The sequence below is a fragment of the Poeciliopsis prolifica genome, unplaced genomic scaffold, assembly GCF_027474105.1.
Source record: "Poeciliopsis prolifica strain line A6 unplaced genomic scaffold, Auburn_PproV2 SCAFFOLD053, whole genome shotgun sequence".
NCBI classification, from domain to species: domain Eukaryota; kingdom Metazoa; phylum Chordata; class Actinopteri; order Cyprinodontiformes; family Poeciliidae; genus Poeciliopsis; species Poeciliopsis prolifica.
In genome coordinates, this window is record NW_026562428.1 from 2,934,016 (window position 1) to 2,955,414 (window position 21,399).

Here is a 21,399-nt window from a genome sequence, read left to right on the forward strand (position 1 = left end):
GCAGCACTTTCACCTTTTTGGAAGAGGTGGACACAATCCTAATAAACACGGGATAAAGCTACTCACTGTAAACCTTTTTCATTCTATCAACAAGGACAATAATGTGATCATTGCTTCAGAAGAACAGGCTCAAGGATGCCTGACTAGGATGCAACCCTCCGCGTATCAGGAGCAAACTATTCCAAAACAAGCTGATAACATTGATTGGAGACGGAGCGACTGGTTCTCCTCCTCACTCCTCCCTCCCTCTCTGCTCCTCCACTCATTCACTGCATTTGCAAGATGCCTATGAAGAAATGTCTTCTCGACCAGAGTTTCTCAAGTTCACAGATGGAATGAATCACCAACACAAAACACGACATTACCTGTTTGGATCACTACAAGAAAATGTGCAAAAAACAGAAATATACAAAATACAGCGGTCCTAATTCAAACCTCAGACTGAAGAACGTTTGGCCTCCAAGTCGCTTAAACAAGCTCTGTTAAATACCAAATCTCTCTGTGCTAAAGCTCTATTAGTTAATGATTTCATCACTGAGCATAATATTGATATGTTTCTGACAGAAACATGGTTGAATGACATGTCAAACAAGCAACACACACCCAAGGACACACACTGGACCTGGTTATCAGTAATGGTGTGACTGATGTCTCTGTGACTGATGTCGCCCTGTCGGATCACTTCCTGTTATCGCTGAAAGTTCTTCATACTTTGACCCACTTGGACAAACAGCTACTATCACCAAAAGTTCTTTCACAGAAAACACAGCAGAAACATTTAATCAAATCTCCTCTTCTTTGCCCTTGAACTGTAATGATGTAGATAAGCTGGTAAATAATTTTCCGTTTAAAGTTTCAGAAACGTAATCAATTACGAATTGAATGATGGCACTTGACTTAATGTCATGTTTTGATTGTTGATTCTGTGTGCTCTAGAAATAATATTTGATTGTCTAGTTTTCACCAATAAAGATCCAGCAACAGCGAGGGCAAAATGTATCCACCTTCCAGAGGTTGCAACCGTAGCGTGCCGTTTCCCTGCGTCGTCTCTGTTTGGGAAAGCAGTTCTCGTGAAAGCCGATATTGTTTTCCTGCTCTCTGATAGGCCAAACGGTCTCACCGCAGTCCCAGCCGTCCAACGAGGCCAAACAGGACGTCAGCCGAGAAAACAGCGCCGTGGACTTCAGTAAGGTGAGCAGTCAGAACAACTACTGCTCTTCTTGTTTGTCTTTGGCCGGTGAGAACTGAACACATAACAAGCGCAGTGTGTTTAACCAGTCTGGGGTTACATGTGTGAAATGGTCACCAGCAGCTTCTCACAAAGGTAACCTGACTGGCGTCAAACGGCATCACACGGTGTTTTCTTTAGCCAGTTCAAATTCTCCTTTAATTCTTTGTTTACAGAGTGCCTTTTTTGATCATTTATCCAGCTTTCGGTCCAGAATTGATCCGTTTGCGTCTTGCTTTTGCAGATTGACCTCCATTTCATGAAGAAGATCCCTCCTGGAGCGGAGGCCTCCAATGTGCTGGTTGGGGAGCTGGAGTTCCTGGACCGCCCTGTGGTGGCTTTGGTCCGCTTGTCTCCTGCTGTGCTGCTCAACGGCCTCACCGAAGTTCCCATCACCACCAGGTGATCCAGGCGCCGTCTGAAAGTCCTGCAGTTTGGTTTCTCTTTTAGATTTTGCTTTTCATGTCAGATCTGAACGTGTTGCTTTCGTTGCACAGGTTCTTGTTCATCCTGCTGGGGCCTCTGGGTAAAGGTCCCCAGTACCATGAAATTGGGCGATCTATTGCTACACTGATGACTGATGAGGTGAGGCAACGGCAAAAACAAACTGAAATCTTTATAGGATGAAGAGTATTTATGTTTTATTATTCTCACAAAGCATTTTGTAGCAGACACAAACAGCAGCTTATAATCAATTTTATAGTTTATATATATATATTTATTTTAAGAATAAAGTTATAATACGACAAAGTAGTAATAATATGACTATAGAAAGTCAGAATTCTACCTGAATAAAGTCATGTTATGAGAATAAAGATACAAACATATGAGAATCACATATTACCAGAATAAAGTCATAATAAATTAGTATAAGATTATATACTAGGAGAATGAAATAATTATTTTATGAACATTCCTCCACAAAAAGATAAAATGAAGAATGTTGAGCATCTTGTGCCTTGGTATCAGTTTTACAAGTTATGAAATACTTCATCTTTTTATATCAGCATCCAGTTATTATCAGTCGAAGGGCTTTGAAATATTTGTGCCAACAAATGGATGTCGAATAAAGAATCTTGGACTGCATGATCCCGTCAGATCTTGATAACTCACTGGAAGCTTTGCTCTCATTAAAACAGATTTGTCTTGGTACTATATTCTCTATTGATATTATGACTTTATTCCCAGCAATATTGGGAAAAACAAATGGCACAGTTATATATATATTTTTTGATAATTCATCAGAGATGTGAATTTTTAGAGATCACACACTACATCGCCTGCTGTGATTCATCCGAAAGGTGTCCCACAGGAACGTGGCAGGACCCTGTGGAGTCCAGTCGAGTTCTTTGACACCACATTCATTTATTCATGCCTTCACGCGGACAGCTTTGCTCTCTGGTGGACAGTCGTCTTACAGGAAGGGTTCGTCCCAAACTTGTTGCCAAATTGTCTTGGTATGCTGCAGCATTAAGGATTATTTCACTGGAACGAAGAAGCCCAGTCCAAATCCTGGAGAACAGCCCCACGCCATAATCCCCTCTGCATCAAGCTTTACTCTTGACACAACACAGTCAGATAAGTGTCGTTCCCCTGGCAACTGCCAAACCCTGACGCCTTCATCCGATTGCCAGATGGAGAGGCGTGATTTAGCCCTCCACTCCGATCCTGTGCAGTGGCGGCGTGCTCCGCACCACTGCATCCAGTGCTTTGCATTGATTCTACTCGGTGATGCAGCCAGACTTCCATGGAAACCCATTACATGAACATTTCTATGTACTGTTAGTGTGCAAATAAAGTTTGGATGGTCTGAAGCTCTTAACTGCAGAAAGTTGGTGACCTCTATGCCGCCGAGGGATTTTGGGTGGCCTATTTGCTGTTGTGATCGCTGCCACTAACAGTTGATGATTGAACCTTTAATAGAGAGAAAAATTAGACCTATTGGACATCTAACGTCACTTGTCTGAGGAGAGTGACTCATTCTTTCACACCTGTAGCCATGAAAAGGATTGAAACACATCTATTCATAGATTTGGAGAGCGAGCCACTGCTTTCAGCAAACTAGTGTGAACATAATATAATTATTGTTAGTATTTTTTTGGGCTAAATGCTGCATCAATAACTATATTGTCCAACAACATATTAGTTCCTTTAAACTTTAAACACATTAAAGGTTATGAAATTAGCCATCATGATGTCTATCTAAAGCTTAAAAGTCTGGAATTATGTGTGGAGACATAAAGCTTGGATTTTGTTTTGACCAGGTCATATGTTATTGCGAAACTCATTTTCACATTAATGAAAATATATATTTAATGTCAAAAACACAGATTTTCCATGATGTCGCCTATAAGGCCAAGGACAGGAGTGACCTGGTGGCAGGCATTGACGAGTTTTTGGATCAGGTGACTGTGTTGCCCCCCGGCGAGTGGGACCCCTCCATCAGAATAGAGCCGCCGAAGAATGTTCCCTCTCAGGTAAATTCAAAATGTAGAGATTTTGGATTCTTCTTTTATTCTCTTGCATTCTGCTTTCAGGATGAAATTAATAGAATGGCCGAATTTAGCAACTACTTTGAACATCTCCTAATTGTCTGCTCTTTTCTGTAAGAGACCTTTTGAGACCTCTTTAAATTGCAGGACACTGAGCTTTTTTTTTTTTTAACTGCAGCCTTTATGTGTCCAGTTGAAATGCTCTGCTGTGGCTGTTTGTGTTTGTCACAGGACAAATTAGGCTGCACTTTAAAGCTGGCATATACCCAGCCTTTGATTGACAGTGATGTTCACTGCACAGGAAAAGCGAAAGATCCCCCCCGTTCCCAACGGAGTGACGGATCTTGGAGAGTCTGAGGAGCATGGAGGACATGGTGGCCCTGAGCTCCAGCGCACGGGGAGGTGAGGGCTGGAGATCAACGGAATAATTTAGCGTTTACACTCTGTCACTTCTTACAGCTATTCTCTGTGCCTGTCTTCCTGTCGCCTATTAGCTGCTTCACTGCTCCCAAACTGTTAATTTAGCTCATTTAGTGTGCAGACTATCCTATTGGGGGAATGTCATTCTTCACAGCTCAAAACAGAGATCTGTTGTTTTAGTATCACTTCATTGCATATTAGTCGCATTGATTAGACCATAAAGGAAAAACATTTCTTTTAGACAGATTTCAGAGTTGCAACATTTTTCTTCATGTTTTTGTTTTCAGTTGTCTTTGCATTTGATCCACACTCATCATTTGAAACTATTCAGACATAAAACCTTCAGAAGTAGATCTGATGTCATGTCAGTAAATGAGACATTGATCCATTTACTGCGACAGATTTTAAATGTTGGAATAAAACTTTTGTGCTTGAACATATTTTACTACTACGATTGAATCTTAAGCCCAAACTTGTCGGTCAGCCATTTCCTGCTCCCTCCATTGGTACCCCCACCTTTTCCGCCATCCTCTCTGGACTGACATAAGCATAGCAGTCCACCCAACGTTGCCACGGCAACCTACTCCGACGGTACCTTAGCAGGACTGACTGCACAGTTGTCGGAGGCAAACCCAGCATGGGGTCACTTTGTAACTCCAGCTTTGTTTACCGATGTTTAATTTGGTGAATCAACTGAAAGCGGAAGAGCTAGTGTTTGGCTATGACCACCTGCCATGCGCTAACATGTTTACCAGCCGCTTCCGCTCACCTGATAGAGCCAGAAATGGTAGAACCCATTGATCAAGACAGTTTGTAGTAACGGTATGTTGTGATGATCTGTAGCAGGAGAAGATAATGGATTTTTGCTGGTGTGTTGTTGATTAAACTCTAAAAAGGGGATGGATAGACTATTGGTACGTACTTTTTTCTAAAGTAGGGATTTTAGATGTGTTATACATTTACAGATTTCTATAAAGAGCCTAGAATAATTTATTTCACCATTAGTTGATTCATTTTAAGGGTGCAAACTATTTGCTGCTCTGGACATGAATAACATAAGTTTGTGAAAAATATTACAAGTTGCTTTATTGCTTTTGTAATCATATATATATATATATATATATAATTTTTTTGCTGTAATTTTTAGTCAGATTGTGATTTTACATAGGGTCACTACATCCAGGTGTATCATGTCAACACGGGTATTTTCATACAAAGAGGACAAGAAACGCACTGATTCATATTTTGTCTGTTTCAGTCTCGCAACTCCCCCACTCAGCTCCTGCAGACTAGCCAGTAGCAATTAGCAAACTGCTAGTGGAACTGCACATCAGCCAAACTCATTATAGGAGCTACTTCTTAGTGCAACTCTGGTAAAAACGTTGTTAAAGGGTTAATAGAAGAGCCATGTTGTGATGACTTCCTGAAGCCGGAGTTTCTTAAAGAGACAGAGGCCCAATTCCAAAGCAACAAATTACAAAGTCAAATTGCCTTTAAGTGATATTTGATATATGTAGCAATTTAAATGGTACTATGTGCCTGGAAAATGCATAATACTATCCCTTTAACATGGCTGTGTTATTGCAGGATATTTGGTGGGATGATCTTGGACATCAAGCGAAAAGCCCCTCACTACCTTTCAGACTACACAGACGCCATCAGCCTGCAGTGTCTGGCCTCCTTCCTCTTCCTGTACTGCGCCTGCATGTCACCTGTTATTACCTTCGGAGGACTCCTGGGCGAGGCCACAGAGGGCCGCGTGGTAAGTTTCCACTGAAAAGACTATCAATGATCAGAGATTTAAATCTACAGTGTCTGCAGTTACCATAAGCAGACATCATTCATTTATTTATATTTTACAAAATATAACCATTTTCATTGACAAATCAATGATTCAATATCTTCATGTTTTTGTATAATTTGTGAAAATAAATACAAGTTTTACTTCTTTTAGAAGGTATATTATGTAGAAAATGACAATACGGCGACAAAGTCATAGCACGTTCAGAAAGCTGAGTGGAAGGAAAATATTTGCTAGGAAAAGGTGCATCAGCAAAAATATTCTTTTTATTGATCTCATGTATCAGTCAACTTTTCAGTAGATGATGGACAACTCACTATCTTTATTGACTGGAAGTCATAATCGTCATATTGACAAGAAATAAAGGATTTAAATATTTCAATCTATTTAATGAGTTTCGCTTCTGAAATGATAATATTCACCAAAAAAAAAAAGATTTGCTGTCCTTAACATGTTTGTTTGTGCTATGTATTAAAAAGCAACAAGCCCTTCAAACCTCTAAGGGCTTGTTAATCAGAACTCTGGTTACGGTTCTTCCAGAGTGCCATTGAGTCTCTGTTTGGGGCGTCAATGACTGGGATAGCCTACTCTCTGTTTGCCGGTCAGCCCCTCACCATCCTGGGCAGCACTGGGCCTGTTCTCGTCTTTGAGAAAATCCTCTTCAAGTTTTGCAAGTAGGCTTCTTTTTCTTCCTCTTTGTTTCTGTCCTTATTTCTTTCTTCCTTCCTTTACTTCATTTGGTAAAATACTGTATGTTAGTTTCTGCCAGTTTGATTCTTGTGTGTGTGCCTCAGGGAATATGGCCTCTCCTACCTCTCCCTGAGGACCTGCATTGGGCTGTGGACGGCCTTCTTCTGCCTGCTGCTGGTGGCCACAGATGCCAGCTCGCTTGTCTGTTACATCACGCGCTTCACCGAAGAGGCTTTCGCCGCACTAATCTGCATCATCTTCATCTACGAGGCCCTGGAGAAGCTGATTCACCTGGGGGTGCACTATCCCATCAACAAACACAACGACCTGCAGAAGCTCACCCAGTACTGGCAAGTGTCTCTGTCCTGCAGGTTGCAAAGCAGAAACCACATGATCCCAGCAATCTTCAGTTCTAAATCATTACAAAGAGATTACATATGTAATCTGCAGAGTGTACTAAGTTCAGCATTTTTGGCCAAAACATGCTAAAGTACCACAGCTATGTCTTGGTTCATTGGTGAAGGACACAGTTTATGGTTGAAGCGTTACTTGTAAACGGCGATTACAATGTAAGAAAATGACTTTTTAAAGCGTACTGATTTTTTTAAATCTCAAACAGGTGTAGCTGTGTTGAGCCCAGGGACCCGAGCAATGAGACCCTGCGATTTTGGGATGAGAGGAACATCACAGTCTCCCAGGTCAACTGGACCTCACTGGAGGTCAAGGTAAAGAACCCATTTATTTGTACAGGAATGTTTCCACTGAGCCAAATATTTTTTCACATCCCTGTAAATCGTTTTCCTCAACGACTGTCTGCCTCGTCTCTTTGCCCTTTGATTATTACCACATCCATCATCGTCTCCATTCACACCGGGGCCAGTAGGAGTGTGAGATGCTACATGGGGAGTTTCAGGGGCCCGCCTGTGGCCACCATGGCCCGTACATCCCAGACGTCCTCTTCTGGTGCGTGGTGCTCTTCTTCACCACAGTCTTTATGTCGGCCTTCCTAAAGGAGTTCAAGTTCAGCCGCTACTTCCCTACCAAGGTACTCAAACTGACACTAATTTTATATGTTTTGTTATTTTAGTTTCAGTCTCTGTGGCTTAGAGAGCATGTTGGATTTATTTGCGATGCCTATGCTAGTATTGTATATCAATGGAGAAATCTGATACTACTCCATTTTTGTTTACATTTGGTGAAAAAAGGAAGTTACGCTGGTCTTCTTCTGAGGTTTTGTGTTGTTTCCTTCAGTAGTTCTTGGTCAGAGAAACCACAGGCGAGGAGGGGAACAGGTTTTTCAATTAGTTTAGATCGTTTGAAACAGTGCAGTGACTGTGAATCGCACCAGCTGAAAAAATAACATATTCTGCTATTTTGCTCCCTAATCAAATCGAGTTTACTGGTGTAAAACACCCACTATACAGTCTAAGGTCTTACATCCGCAAAAGAAGAGTATCTGATGGCCAGATCTTTAAGAAATGTGTAAAAAGCAGAAATTTCAACTCATCATTTAATATATTCTATTGGTTTAACATGTTGTTTGATGAGATTTCAGAGCAGAATGCTCGTAACGCAGCAGAGAAGGGCTGCTTTGGGAATTTTATCTGAAGATAATAACATTTGGGGATCCTCTGGGCTCTATTTCGAGCCACTTTTATTATCTTTTTCCTCCTCAACCTTAAATTAAGTTTAAGTTCACATGTAGTTTGTTACTTAGTAAAAGTACAGTTTAAATGATATTATAAAGGCTTATTACACATGCTAGCTCTTCAACTGCAGTGAACCAGCTTTCAGTGTCTTTGGCTTGGTACCAAAAGGGTACCAAGCCCTTTTGGAAAATGAAATCAGCCTTGTCAGCAGAAAGGAGCACAGATTTCAGAAAACCCAGTACCAGATGGACCAGAACCAGCAGATGACATCAAATCATCCTCTGGACTAGAAGCAGAATGGATTCTCCACTCTTTCTCTTCAGTCTTGGACATTGGTTTAAAATGCAAACTTTACTTCCATCTGGAAAGTAAAGTTTACTAAATATTCTCACCATAATTTCAAAATATCTATTCTTTGTTCACACAAAGGGCCTTTTTAAGGACCTGCAAGCTGCAGAATGAAACCAACTTCACTTATTAATAATCCTCCATTTAGTTTTGAAATCTGCATAAGTGATAATACAGAAACTGCATCATGAGCATATACTGCCATCTACTGGCTGTTTGGGAGCACAGCGAGAGCGATGCAGTCTGTGTGGCCATTCTATGCAAAGTTTCTATGGGTTGTCATTGAGATGACACACAGCAGTGTGGGGTGATGTTGGCTCACTCCAGCGTGTCGTCTGAACGCCACCTTGTGGCGATGAATATTACTTTGCAATAACTTCTAAGCATCCTATACATTTATGCCGCAACATCGGAGTTTCTTGAATGTCGCTGTTTTGATTTAAAAGAACTCTTCTTTTTCTTGCTCTTTATTTTTTGCGGCAGCTTTTTTGTTTGTTTTACTAGAAAATACAGAAGTTGAATCATTTTCAAGAACACCAGTGCTATACTATTAATAGTTAAAAATCAGTGGAACGAAGCAGATGGAATGAAGACATTATTAAATAGTTTTGGTTTTTTTTTTCTTAATTTTCAGCTGAGAACTGCGATGGCATATTATGACCGTTGTAAAGATTTTTGTAGAAAATCTCTCAAAATTAAAAAAAAAATGTTGGAAAGTTACTCATTGTTTTTCCATATACGACGGCCCTGATACACCGTGATACACAATGCATGGGCAACCTGAATAAATACTCTTTTTGAAGGTGTTCTTGAATTGTACTCTTTTTCCATATTCCAGTTTGAATTCATCATGGTCTTTGTCTAAAGGATATGTATGTATATCTTTGTTCTGTCCAGGTGAGGGCTGTCATCAGCGACTTTGCAGTCTTTATCACTATCCTCACTATGGTCCTTGTTGATTATGCCATAGGAATCCCATCGCCTAAATTACAAGTCCCCAACAAGTTCAAAGTAAGTCCCCATGACAGCCTTGTGTGTGAAATTCTGCACCTGTGTTTGCAGTAAAGTAGAAGATTTTGATCGGCAAAAACACAAAATCTCACTATGATCTTTGTCCACTTTCAAGTGCAAATATCTCAGTACACTTTAAACTGGACAAAATTAACTTTACCTTTCGGCAAGATATGAGAGCTTGTTTTAAGTAAATGATAATTCCTTAATATTGATTGTGGAAAATGTCTTGTTGTAAGTGAAACAATCTGACAATTGTTAAAAAGAAACCAGATTTTATCACTAAACTATATTTTGAAGTATTATACATGCAAATTCCACCAAAAAATAATAATCTAAATCCTGTTTTAAATGTTTTATTTGAACATTTATGTATAAAATCTTTAGATATCTCATCACTTAAGAAAAATGTCCTATTTTACTCCTGGAAGCCAACGAGAGACGATCGGGGCTGGATTATAAACCCGGTAGGACCCAACCCGTGGTGGACCACCATCGTCACCTTTATTCCCGCTCTGCTCTGCACCATCCTCATCTTCATGGACCAGCAGATCACAGCAGTTATTATCAACAGGAAGGAGCACAAGCTGAAGGTTTGCACCAGCTCATTTCTCTTTGCCGTGCGACGCCTCATCAGCGCTGAAGTCTGTCCCTGTCGGCCCCTGCAGAAAGGCTGCGGCTACCACCTGGACCTGTTCGTGGTGGGGGTGATGCTGGGCGTTTGCTCGGTGATGGGCCTGCCGTGGTTCGTGGCGGCCACCGTGCTCTCCATCTCCCACGTGAACAGCCTGAAGCTGGAGTCGGAGTGCTCGGCTCCTGGAGAGCAGCCCAAGTTCCTGGGCATCCGCGAGCAGCGCTTCACCGGCCTCATGATCTTCACCCTCATGGGCTGCTCCGTCTTCATGACCTCCATGCTAAAAGTATTTACCGTACTCGGCTCACGTCAAAAAGCATTCAAAAATGCTAGTAGAGTTGCACAGAAACCGGTTTTTAAAGAATTAAATTTTACCCGTTAAATTCAGTCCAGTAATCTGGACTGAATTTTAAAGTCACCAGGATCTCCTCACATACTTTAAAAGTCTTTAAATGTCAGAAATTCATTGGAAAATAATGACAACTTGAGATAAAAAAAAAATCATGATCTGACATAAACTTGTTAGGAAAGTATTACAGATTGAAACAAAACCATAACTAAATTAGCATAGCTCTAAGTTTTGCGATCCTGACCCTGACCTTTCTGCTGGTCTCTTCTCAGTTCATCCCTATGCCGGTCCTCTACGGCGTCTTTCTCTACATGGGAGCATCTTCCCTCAGAGGCATTCAGGTGAGCATGCACAGAGTCCAGCAAGAGCCAGAGCTAACCCACAAAACACTCATTTATAAATCTCGCTTGTATCCTCAAAGTTCTTCGATCGCTTGAAGCTGTTCGGCATGCCAGCCAAACATCAGCCCGACTTCATCTACCTTCGACATGTGCCGCTGAGGAAGGTCCACCTCTTCACCATCATCCAGCTCAGCTGCTTAGTCCTGCTGTGGGTCATCAAGACCTCCAGGGCGGCCATTGTTTTCCCCATGATGGTAACCTGACTGTGTCTGTTGCTTGTGCCATCTTCGCTTGCCTGGTATCTTCATCTGGCTGTTTCTCCAGGTCTTGGCGCTGGTGTTTATTCGTAAGTTGCTGGATTTTATCTTCACCAAGAGAGAACTGAGCTGGCTGGATGATCTGATGCCGGAGTGGAAGAAGAAGAAGCTGGAGGACGCAGCACAAGAGGTGCAGTAGAGGAGCGCAGTCTCAGATGTTGGATGCCTTACAGTTTGCTGCAGGTTTTCTCTGTTTTGTCTCTTCCTGCAGGAGGAACACAGTATTATCGCAGAGGAGGAAGGGATCGTTCAAGTCCCACTAGAGGGGCACTACAGGTGAGTGTTTTCCACCTTTAGTTTAGCTTTGAGTGTTGATATTCTATTAGAATATGAAACAAAAAAGCAAACAAGTTCTATTTCTTAAGACTGAAACACCTTTCTTCCCTCTGCTGTGTTTGAAGGGGTGACCCAGCCACGGTGAACATCACCGACGAAATGTCTAAAGGATCTTTTGGGAACATGTGGAAGGGCGTCAGTCCTGCCGAGAGCACAAAAAAGGAACTGGGATCGAAAAGGTACGCTGATAATTCCCAACGCTTCATGGGTAACGTACTACATAAGTACTTCTGCTGTTGATGCAAAATCTGAAAGTTTTTCTTCTGGAAAGGCCTCCATATTAAGTGGCAGGTGTTTATGACTGAACTGCTACTTTTCCAGTGAAGAAAAGAAAAGAAAAGAAAGATCTGCATTGCAGAGCAGCTGTGCCCTTGCAGATTTCCCGCTGCATAGACTAACATAGTTTGTCCTGCCTGCTTCTCTCGCTCCATCATGCCCCTAAGCTCCCCTTCCTAACCTCTCAGAAGCTGATACCCCGAAGGTAAGCTGTTCCCAACAGTCCCTGTCGCCGTGCAGAGTCTCACTTTGTGTTGCATGCTGGAACCGACCGTCTGTAGCACGGGTGTCTGACTCCAGTCCTCCAGAGCCATGTTACTGCTTCAACAAACCTGAATTAAAATTTTTGGTACATTAGCAGAACTCAACCGCATCCTGAAGAGGCGACTCAGTCATTTGACTCAGATGTGTTGAACTAGGGAGACAAATAAAAGCTGCAGGACTGAAATTTGACACCCCTGCTATAATGTCTTGATTTGGTTAACTCTATGATATGAAGTGACTATCGCCGCCGTTGAACCGTTCATGTCGTCAGGTTGTGCATGTTCGTTTAAGATTTTAAATGCATTGATAAAAATCTTCACGGTCCTTGCACATTTTGTTGTGTTACAACCACATCAAGTTGTAGCAGCGATCTGTAACTTTTATAACTTGTTTCGAATTGCGAATGTTAAAATTATTGTTTTTCCTAAGTGTTTGTACGACGATTGCCGTTGTAACGTAATAAAGTTTAATCTGTACGAATGAAACCAAAAGGCAACATTAGCTCTTTGTTAATGAAAAGAAACATAATATCCAGTCAGACATATTTGCATGTTTTGTTGCATGTCTCCTAACAATCATCCCATCATCCTGAGTTTCCATTTGCTTTAAACTTTTTTTCGTTTCCTTTTTCTTCCCCTGAAGTTGCGCCAGAAGCGGTGAAAAGCGACACAAGCGGAGGAGGCATAACAAGAGCCTGGACAGGGAGACGAGTTTGTGAGGACACATGTTGGTGACGCCACTGTGCCGTCAATCAGTAAATACAAATAAAAGAAAAATAGAGAGAGAAAAAAAAACAAAGCAAATATACCGTGCCACACTCAACCACCTATGTACTGTGCTACACTGTGTTTTTAGTCATGTAAGTCTGTGTGCAAGTTCAGAAGAAAGAAGTATTTGTTGGAAACCATAAGCAACATAAGAAAACTCACTGAGTTAGACACCAAGTTAGGCAAACAAGGAAGAACCAACTCTGGACTTAATTTGATCCGCATTCAGACCAGTAACGGGTATAGGAATGATCAATCAGTGAAAGGCTAGCATGTTGCAGAGAGTGTATATGACAATATCTGTTGAAACTAAGCTGTCAAGCACTTTAACAGTCTATCATCTGCTGAAGGAGCCTTTGGTATCTGTAAGACATTGCTCCACTATTGGTTGCTCTTCTTATTCCCCTCAGTAGCTGCCGTTTTGTCACAAACGTGTGCAAAACTTTACCAACATTCCGCTAATGTGAAAAATGTTGCCATTGTGGCGTTTCCATTGTATCTTTCGGCATTCCCGAAAGATACATATATTGCTGCATTGGCTTTGAATGATGCCCAGAAGAAATCTTTTGTATTTGTAGGGAAATTGCAAACAATCTGGACACTTTAGCAGTGATTCCAAACTGGGAATGATATCGAATCAAAACATAGGCATTGCTTGAAAATCAATAGGATTTGCTACGTTAGATGTCAAATGATCCGAATAAATAGATAGAAATAGAAACTAACTACTGTGTATTTTTCTGCATTTTGTACTTTCAACCTCCAAATGAGGCTGTCCAGCACTGTTTGTGTGAAATATTTTGTCACAAATGCAAACACCCCCCCGACTTTTTCTACCACAACTTTCACCAAGTTTTATACGGAACGGATTTTGATCCCGCTCAGAATTCCAACTTTTAGGAACCTTTGATACAGTTTTCCAGTTAAAACGTTTCAAAACCAAAGTACGTCATCAAACTGCAACCACTGGATAAAGATTTTTTTTTCTTTTTAAGGTCCTTTTGTGATAATCTGTTAAAATTGCTGACATGGTTCTAGTTATAAAACGTTTAAAACCTCTGTTCTACCATTTTAATCCTTCTTAGTCTGCATGCGGATCAAATTACATCCAAATCGGACCGTTCCCGTCTTGGTGCCTAACTTGGTGCGGACCATTAAGTGTAATGGTGATACAGAACCAGCAACAGAGTGAAGCCAGAATTATGACTCCAACAATATCTTAGTCCATAGGCCAATTCCTGACAGATTACAAATGATTTTTAACATTTTCTTTCTTTGTATTTTGTATGTTTTTTTATATTTTTTCCAAAAAAATAAAATAAAAACAACTGCAAGTTGTCTCTTTAAAACACCTGCCACAGCAAGTGCAATGGATTTCATGTGGAGCAATGAATGCTGCAGCAGTATTTCGCACCTTAGAATAGCATGGTAATAGAATGGTCTCCTCCAACTCACACCAACCTAAGAGCGCTGGCTATGTAACTTTCTGAAAGTCAACATTTTCTATATACTACAATGTAAATCTAAATGTCTACGTGTCAGTGGCTGTGTTCACCTTTGATGTTGCACATATAAATGTTTCTCCTTCAGTCGAGTTTTTCCTCGGTTTACTTCCTGAGAAATGTCCATTTTAGCCTTCTTACTAAGAATGAACTGAGAAGATTGATTCCTCTGATTGGTCAATTCCCCCTTCACCAATTCATACCTGCACATTTTGTAGCCATGAAAGACAAGGTAATTTTTTTGTCAAATTATAGAAATTAACAATTCAATAAATGCTCAATCTTATGTAGATCTTAATTTATCAATTTAAAAATCTTTTTTTTTTATGGTACCCTATTTTTGTTTCTTTAGTTGACTTCCTAAAAACCTGATAACTCGAAATAACCTTGTGCTGACAGGCTTAAGACCATATATTTTCTCATAGGTAGCAGACTGTAAATCACAGATACTGTCTTTAAATTGTCAAAGTTGATGTGGTCTGAGAAATTTCTCAGTTCTACGTGAGAAACGACAAAAACGACAAACTGAAATGGAGAAAAGTGAACACAAAACTAAGGTTCGCAACAGGTTTCTAATGATGGCTCAGTTTAAGAGGAGCTAATATGTCCAAAAAGTATGAATTGACAAAGGTAAAAAAATGACCTGCCCCCCTCTAACGTCATTGCAAAAACCTGAAGCTAAAGTTACTGGGAGGTTGACTTGGTTGACAAAGACTGAAAATGTGGAAACTGTTTATCTGGTCTGACTCAAGTGTAGCACCTAATGCTGATATGTACTTTATATCATTTCTGATTTATCCCACAAATTTTAGACTTCAACAAAACGAGCATCAAAATCAATTCACTGACGAAATGTAAGAACCATATCAGTTTTTCAAATTACTCTTCCAAATCAAGAAAGTCAAAGTTCTCGTTTCCCTGCTGCTGTCGGCGCAAAACATTTCCACTTCATATCGGAAAAAGCTGGGGAATAAATATTCAAAACTACAACACGGCAGAATTAACATGAAGCTAAAGCCAGTGGCGAGTTGACTAGGCAGGCGAGGCTAATCGCAAAGATTGTAAATGACCGCGATAAATCAAAGAAGCACTTTATGCCTTGTTTGACTCCAGAAACGTCACACAATGTACTGTGTGCAAAACTGGTATTAAATTGGTCCTTGCAAGTATTTGCATACATTTATTCAATATATACAAGAGTCTGTGTGAATGGTTTCATGGAAAACTTTTCCTACCCCCACCCCAAAAAAAATCAGGTGTGAAATGTTTAAAACTATTAGCGACAAAATGGTGAGCAGGTGCTGGCAATTGCCTCACGTCATTAAACACAAAGCTAAAGTTACACGTTTTGCATGGTGAAACGCAAAAATTGTAAATAGTGAAACCCTTTTGTCTTTTCTCGAAAGTAGCTGCAGTGCTACGAAAAAGTATTGGACCATTACAGATGTAGTCTCTTTTTTTTTAAAAGTTTTTTGTCAATCTCTAATGTCAAATTTTAATAATTTCATTTAATAGGCAAAAAAGTTATCCAAATTTTCAAAATTTTGATTTACCGCAGTTTTTCTGGAAACACCCACAAGGATAGATGATGCAAAATGTGATAAAAAGTATAAATAGAAGAGATGTGAACGTGGAAAACTACTTTTTCATAGCACTGTCAAAGGCCTAAAGCTGACAAGCACTTTACGTCTTCGTTGTTTCATTTTAAAAAGCTCATACAATGTAATTTGTAAAAAAAAAAAGGAACAAAAAATCTTAATCTCCTTGCTCGCATTAGCATTTCATTTTATGAAGAAATACCAGAGCCATATCAGTCTTTTCAATTTACTCTTCCAAAGTAAGAAAGTGAATGAGCTTATTTCCCAGTTATTTCTTTTTAGTGCACTTTTGTTTTTTCTGGGACAGCTTAAATAAAAATGATATTTTCAAGCTTGCATGGCAGCGTAGTTCGGTAACATGTAACTTTAGCGAACATTAGCTATCTTTTTGCTTAAGAATATCAGAGAGAAACTTTAATGCTTAACTTTTGGGCAATTGTACAAACAGCTCAGTGTTTTCCAGCATACTCTTCATCATCTTGTCAGTCAGTGTCATCTATGAACATGTGATCTCCTCGGAAACTGACTTTGTGTGTATTAGCATCCAAAGCTCATTGTTTTTAAAAGGAAAAATAATTAAGAAATCCTGCATGATGGTGAAATTATATCACTGCAGGATCATGGGTTCCTCTAGAGATGCAATAATCCTGTTCTTTTCTTCTGGTAAGGGCAAAATGTAAATGGTAAAGAGTCTTAACACTGTATAATATATAGAATATTTTATGTGTAAAATGTTACTAATATATTACTAATAAGAAATGTGTCGAATTCAGATTTTTGTTTATCTTTCCTCTACCCCCCCAATGTCCAACCGATGGTTCTTAGCTGATTAGAGAAACCAATGGTGGGTCAAAATGAAATCAAAATCAGATATTTTGACCACTTCTGTGTGGAATTCTGCCTTAAATTTGGTATTATTAGACGGGCACTTTTTGTTTTAGTGACTTAAGTCACCTTTATGGAGAACTATAAGTTCAGATCTGTTGTGCAGTTGTAATTAGTTTCATGAGAATGAGAGAGTGTGTGCAAGACAACATAAATAAAGATATAAAACAGCTGAAATTGTTTGTGTTTTGCTTTACAATTATATGTATGTATGTATATTTTTTTATTTTAAAGGTAGTTTGTCTCAATACACTTGACAAAACCCCAACTGCAGTATGGGATATTGACAGAGCTGTATTAGATAATCAGAATGCTTAGATTGAACCACATGGACCTTGAACATTGATTATTGCTGCTTTGCACAGTTTTAGTCTCATATCTGGCGCAATTGTGAAATTTCCGTCACAATAAAATAACATTTTAACCAGGGGTTGTACTCTAAACAAAGGAGGTAGAGATGAAATAAATGACAAGGTTTATTTGGCAGAGTAAAATATTCATTTGCTATGACAATCATGTGCTTTCCATAGGACTTCCTGAGACAAAACTTTTGGTGTTCTTGTTTGCAACTTAGAAATATAGCAAATAATTGTCATTTGTGGACAATTTCATGCCCTGAATTTTATTTCTTCCCTTGTGCACCTTTTGTCTGTGGAAGAATAGCATTTATTTGTATCTTTGCAACACATTCAAAGTAAAGTAAAAAATATTAACATGCAAAGCGGTATGGCTTCCTGTTCCTCTGAAATATGGCTTTAAGTGGGGCCTGAAAAGACTCTCATTGTTTGTCTTGCCGTTTGTTGCTGCAAAAGACAAAAGTCACAGTCACGTTTATTACGACTAATGGGAGAAAAAACAACAACCAAGCATTAGCATTTGCGCAGTCAGCCGTGTGGACTTTGCATTACCTTTCCCCTGAAGGTTTAGAGGTCATGACCCACAGTAAGTATTCCTTGGCAGCCATGGAGTCCAGCACCTTGTTCACATCGCTGGTGAAGCTTCCATCGACATGCCTCCTGCTGATCGTTTGAGCCAGGCTGTCCATTTCCGATCTATGTTCACAAGGACACAATGTAAACAATGTCCATTAAGGGTCAGCGACCCTCTAATGTTTGGCCTGAAAGCCAGCAGATGTTGCTATAGCTGTTGCTGTAATCGGGTCATGCTAGCTTCACTGTCTGCATGTGTGTTTTGTGATTCATTGCACCGGGTGCCAATAGACATATCAAATCAACACAGTAGAAAGGTTCATTGATTTATTTTAGCACAACGTGAAGAAGAAAGGAAAGGGAAAAAAAACATAGGACAATGGATGAAGGGCAACACAAAGCAGATGATTAGTTCAAGATCACTCTGGTTCCTGTGATGGGTTCATGGTGGAAGCAAACAGCCAGGCGGTTTTTGGAGGCTTTGGAACTGAAAGACGGAGGATTGGCCTACTCTCTTTGGATCTGTCCAGACTTGAGCTGGGCAACGAAGTCTTTGATTGCTTGGTCCTTGAGGTAGGAGCTGACGTCGCTGGTGAAGGTCCCGTCTGCATGGCGCTTATCGGCGCTGCAGTAAAACAGAACATTACCCGATGAAGAAAGGCAGACAATTCAAAACTTTCTCAAATGGCTTTTTTTAAATATATATAAATGTAAATCCTATACCAACCCGCTCCTCTTGTTACTCATCAACCACCGGACAAAGTCTTGGGCCTTCCTGTCCTCCAGGTATTTGCTGTAGTCATTGGAAAACGTTCCCTCTGAGTGTCTCTTGATGTTTGACAGCTCCTGGGGTCCGCTGGCTAATCTGTTGTCGTCCTCAAAACTGCAAAAGACACAAGGCACGGAAACAGATAATCTCAACTCATTCCCAAAAATAGTTTGTGCAAGTTTTTAAACGGTGGAGCTTTCTTCAAAAACGTCCTAGTTCAAGATTTTTGAAGTGAAGTTCTGTGAAAAACTTGTGAGCCATTAATATAGATAGCAAGAAATGTAGTGGAAGTTGTTGGCTGCCGTCTTGAAGCCGGGGTTTTGGCATTTTTTGTGGTTTTTGCATTTTTAAGCTGTATTTTAAATCTATAAAGTAATAAAAGAATAATAATTTCAATGAAAAGTACAGTAAAATAAATTGTAAAACAGTATAAATTCAATATTATTCTCTTTTTTGACTAAAAATGTTTTTATTTTGCTCAATTATAAATGATGTCATGAATTTTCATCAGAGCCAAATTCTATCTTCAAATAAATTTTTACTTAATTTTTTTAACCAGCATTTTAAAAATATTAATGCAAATAAATTCAGGCAGTATGAGGTCAAACCGCTTTACTGGGCACTTATTGAAAAAGAAACAGTTGAGTAGTTGCTACAGGAAATGGAGTTTGGAGGCTGTGCGCCACTGAGAATCCTCCTGTGGGAGACATACTGTGAACAGAACACCGAAAGTGTTTTATGGTATTTAAAAGTAAATATCTGTCAAAAAAAAGGAAAATTGGGAAAACCATTTCTTGTTTTTTACAGTCTTATTGTCTGATGATAAGGATTTTACAGGATTCATTCTCAGAGTCTCACCAGATGATGATTTGTGAAATACCACTTCCTACTTAAATTTCCATTTGATTTCAGTTGTGTTAAATTTTACTGCCATTAGCCACTTTTATGGATTATATGCTGGATTTAAAAAAATTTTTTTAGATGATACAAGTCTGCTTTGGACTTGGTGCCCTCGGACTAGCCATTAGCTCCACCAATCCTGGATGTGCACTGAATAAAGACTCCAAGACTGATATCTACAGCAAGTAAAGTGTTTACCTGCTCACAACTTTTAAGCTCAACACTGGTCTAAAAACTCTAATCAAGTTTACAGTGACAGTACATCCTCCAGTCTTAGTGCGACGCTCAGGAGGAGCGAGGTGGATGTCGCGGTCGGACAGCGGGGAGGTCGGGGTCAGTGCGACCCCGCCAGGCTGTGGAAGGGTTAAACAGTGTTGCATGTTAAAAACAAAGCAACCATTGTTTTGTATGTTGATTTTTTTTTTCTCATAGGATTTTCTGGGAAACATTTTTTTATTCACGCTCGACCGTTTATTTGTTGTAAAGCTATTTTGTTAACGTGCTCTGATATCTTAAAGTATTTGTGTTTAGATGTACAGTCTGTATAAATCCTACCTCCAAACTCTTGTATATCACAGACTGGAGTCTTTTGAGATAAATTGTGCTAAACCTGGAGAGCTTTACCTCGAGCTGTCCTCAGTGCCAAGTAGAGGAACCTGCCAGCTGACTTGCACGAAGCCCAGGACCAAAAGGACGCCGGCCAAGCAGTGGATGCTTCTCATGGTTCCAAGCTGCGACATGAAACAAGGCATAAACAAGACCAGTTCATCAGCTGAAGGTAAGGTGGTGAAAAGGCGAGAAGATTCAACTCACCTTGTGTTGTTTCCTTCCAAACAGTGCTGTTAGATCCTCTGCTTGGTGCTCCTGTGTAATCACCTGCTTCTCCCTTCCAGCTTTATATACTAGAAGAGGAAGTCCCATGTCCCACTTTACGGTCCCATTACTCTCGACCCATTAGACACTGGACCCCTCTGTGACGGGTAAGTAAACGAGCCGTGCGTTTGTTCATTTGAAAGGTGCAGGTGGAAAGGCGCAGTTCATGCGTGATGCCTGCTTGTACTTAGGTGTTAAGATCAAACAACTGCTGCTCATCCTGCCAAATAGACAGTCAGAGAGATGCTCTAATGCGCTACTGTGTCATCACGATGGGAAGCAGTACGTGTGACGGTGTATTTGGACAGTGAGTCAGTATTTGAGGCTTCTCGCCAATCAGACGCAGAGAATTGGAAATATTGATCATTTTTTACCTCAGCGGCAGTTTGAGTTTTACGACCAGAGCGCTCGGTAATGTTCAGGAAACGTCTCCGCTGCTTTTTCTTTTCTTTTAGCTAGGTTGAAATGCAAGCTGGAATAAACTATTTATTGCGGTATGATGTGGCCCAATAAATATTTATAATATTTATAAAGTTATGATCAGATTCATTACAATTTCTACGTTTTGTCTGAAACCAGAACATCTCAAGGTACAAAAGCCAAAAAGATGCTACTTATCATGAATTGTTTTGTTCCTGCATGTTGGCAAAGCCATCCAGTCCGTGGAATCATATAAACAGCAATCTGTGAACTTATTTCAGAAACATTTTGACTCGCTTTTCATCAGATGTATGGAGCTAATTCAAGGTAAAACAACTTAACATATTTAACATACAAATTTAACAGAATGCAACATTTTATTTCCAAGTGAAACACTTACATGAATATTTTCAGATGTCTTTGAGTGTTTCTCAGGTCATTGTGCATCCGCTATAAGCAAACGGCAATGTAAAACCAGCTGCTTCTAGCAATGTTATTACACTCACAGTATGATAACCTTAAGCAAAAATATGACAAATCGTAGTATTTATACATAAATTATAGCAAAAATATATATAACATGGTCAGTGTGCATATTTA

At 39.9% G+C, this 21,399-nt stretch overlaps 2 protein-coding genes across 5 annotated transcripts in view; one reads left to right on the top strand and one right to left on the bottom strand.

Annotated features, from left to right (window-relative positions):
• The window catches only part of LOC129378679 (sodium-driven chloride bicarbonate exchanger-like), a 38,259-nt gene extending 21,174 nt beyond the window's left edge, over positions 1-17,085 (top strand). For 2 of the 4 annotated variants that reach the window (XM_055059078.1, XM_055059079.1), the window contains 19 exons: positions 1,106-1,191; positions 1,473-1,630; positions 1,726-1,813; positions 3,559-3,705; positions 4,022-4,122; positions 5,728-5,902; positions 6,482-6,615; positions 6,736-6,981; positions 7,251-7,356; positions 7,515-7,676; positions 9,526-9,639; positions 10,071-10,232; positions 10,308-10,559; positions 10,895-10,963; positions 11,044-11,217; positions 11,288-11,410; positions 11,492-11,556; positions 11,682-11,795; positions 12,799-17,085. In XM_055059078.1, coding sequence (XP_054915053.1) covers positions 1,106-1,191; positions 1,473-1,630; positions 1,726-1,813; positions 3,559-3,705; positions 4,022-4,122; positions 5,728-5,902; positions 6,482-6,615; positions 6,736-6,981; positions 7,251-7,356; positions 7,515-7,676; positions 9,526-9,639; positions 10,071-10,232; positions 10,308-10,559; positions 10,895-10,963; positions 11,044-11,217; positions 11,288-11,410; positions 11,492-11,556; positions 11,682-11,795; positions 12,799-12,874 — 2,552 coding nt within the window. In that variant the 3' untranslated portion in view covers positions 12,875-17,085. Of the gene's footprint in view, positions 1-1,105; positions 1,192-1,472; positions 1,631-1,725; positions 1,814-3,558; positions 3,706-4,021; positions 4,123-5,727; positions 5,903-6,481; positions 6,616-6,735; positions 6,982-7,250; positions 7,357-7,514; positions 7,677-9,525; positions 9,640-10,070; positions 10,233-10,307; positions 10,560-10,894; positions 10,964-11,043; positions 11,218-11,287; positions 11,411-11,491; positions 11,557-11,681; positions 11,796-12,059; positions 12,098-12,798 lie in introns of those variants that run through there. The other 2 variants (XM_055059080.1, XM_055059081.1) reach the window with 2 other exon arrangements.
• A 281-nt stretch (positions 17,086-17,366) lies between these two features.
• Positions 17,367-20,442, bottom strand: LOC129378749 (glucagon-1-like). Its single transcript, XM_055059220.1, has 6 exons — positions 20,320-20,442; positions 20,131-20,237; positions 18,565-18,720; positions 18,349-18,462; positions 17,817-17,960; positions 17,367-17,711 (listed from the first exon to the last, which is right to left on the bottom strand). Exons 1-6 carry the CDS (start codon positions 20,425-20,427, stop codon positions 17,687-17,689), a joined length of 654 nt encoding a protein of 217 aa, XP_054915195.1. The 5' UTR covers positions 20,428-20,442; the 3' UTR covers positions 17,367-17,686.
• Between the last annotated feature and the right edge of the window lie 957 nt (positions 20,443-21,399).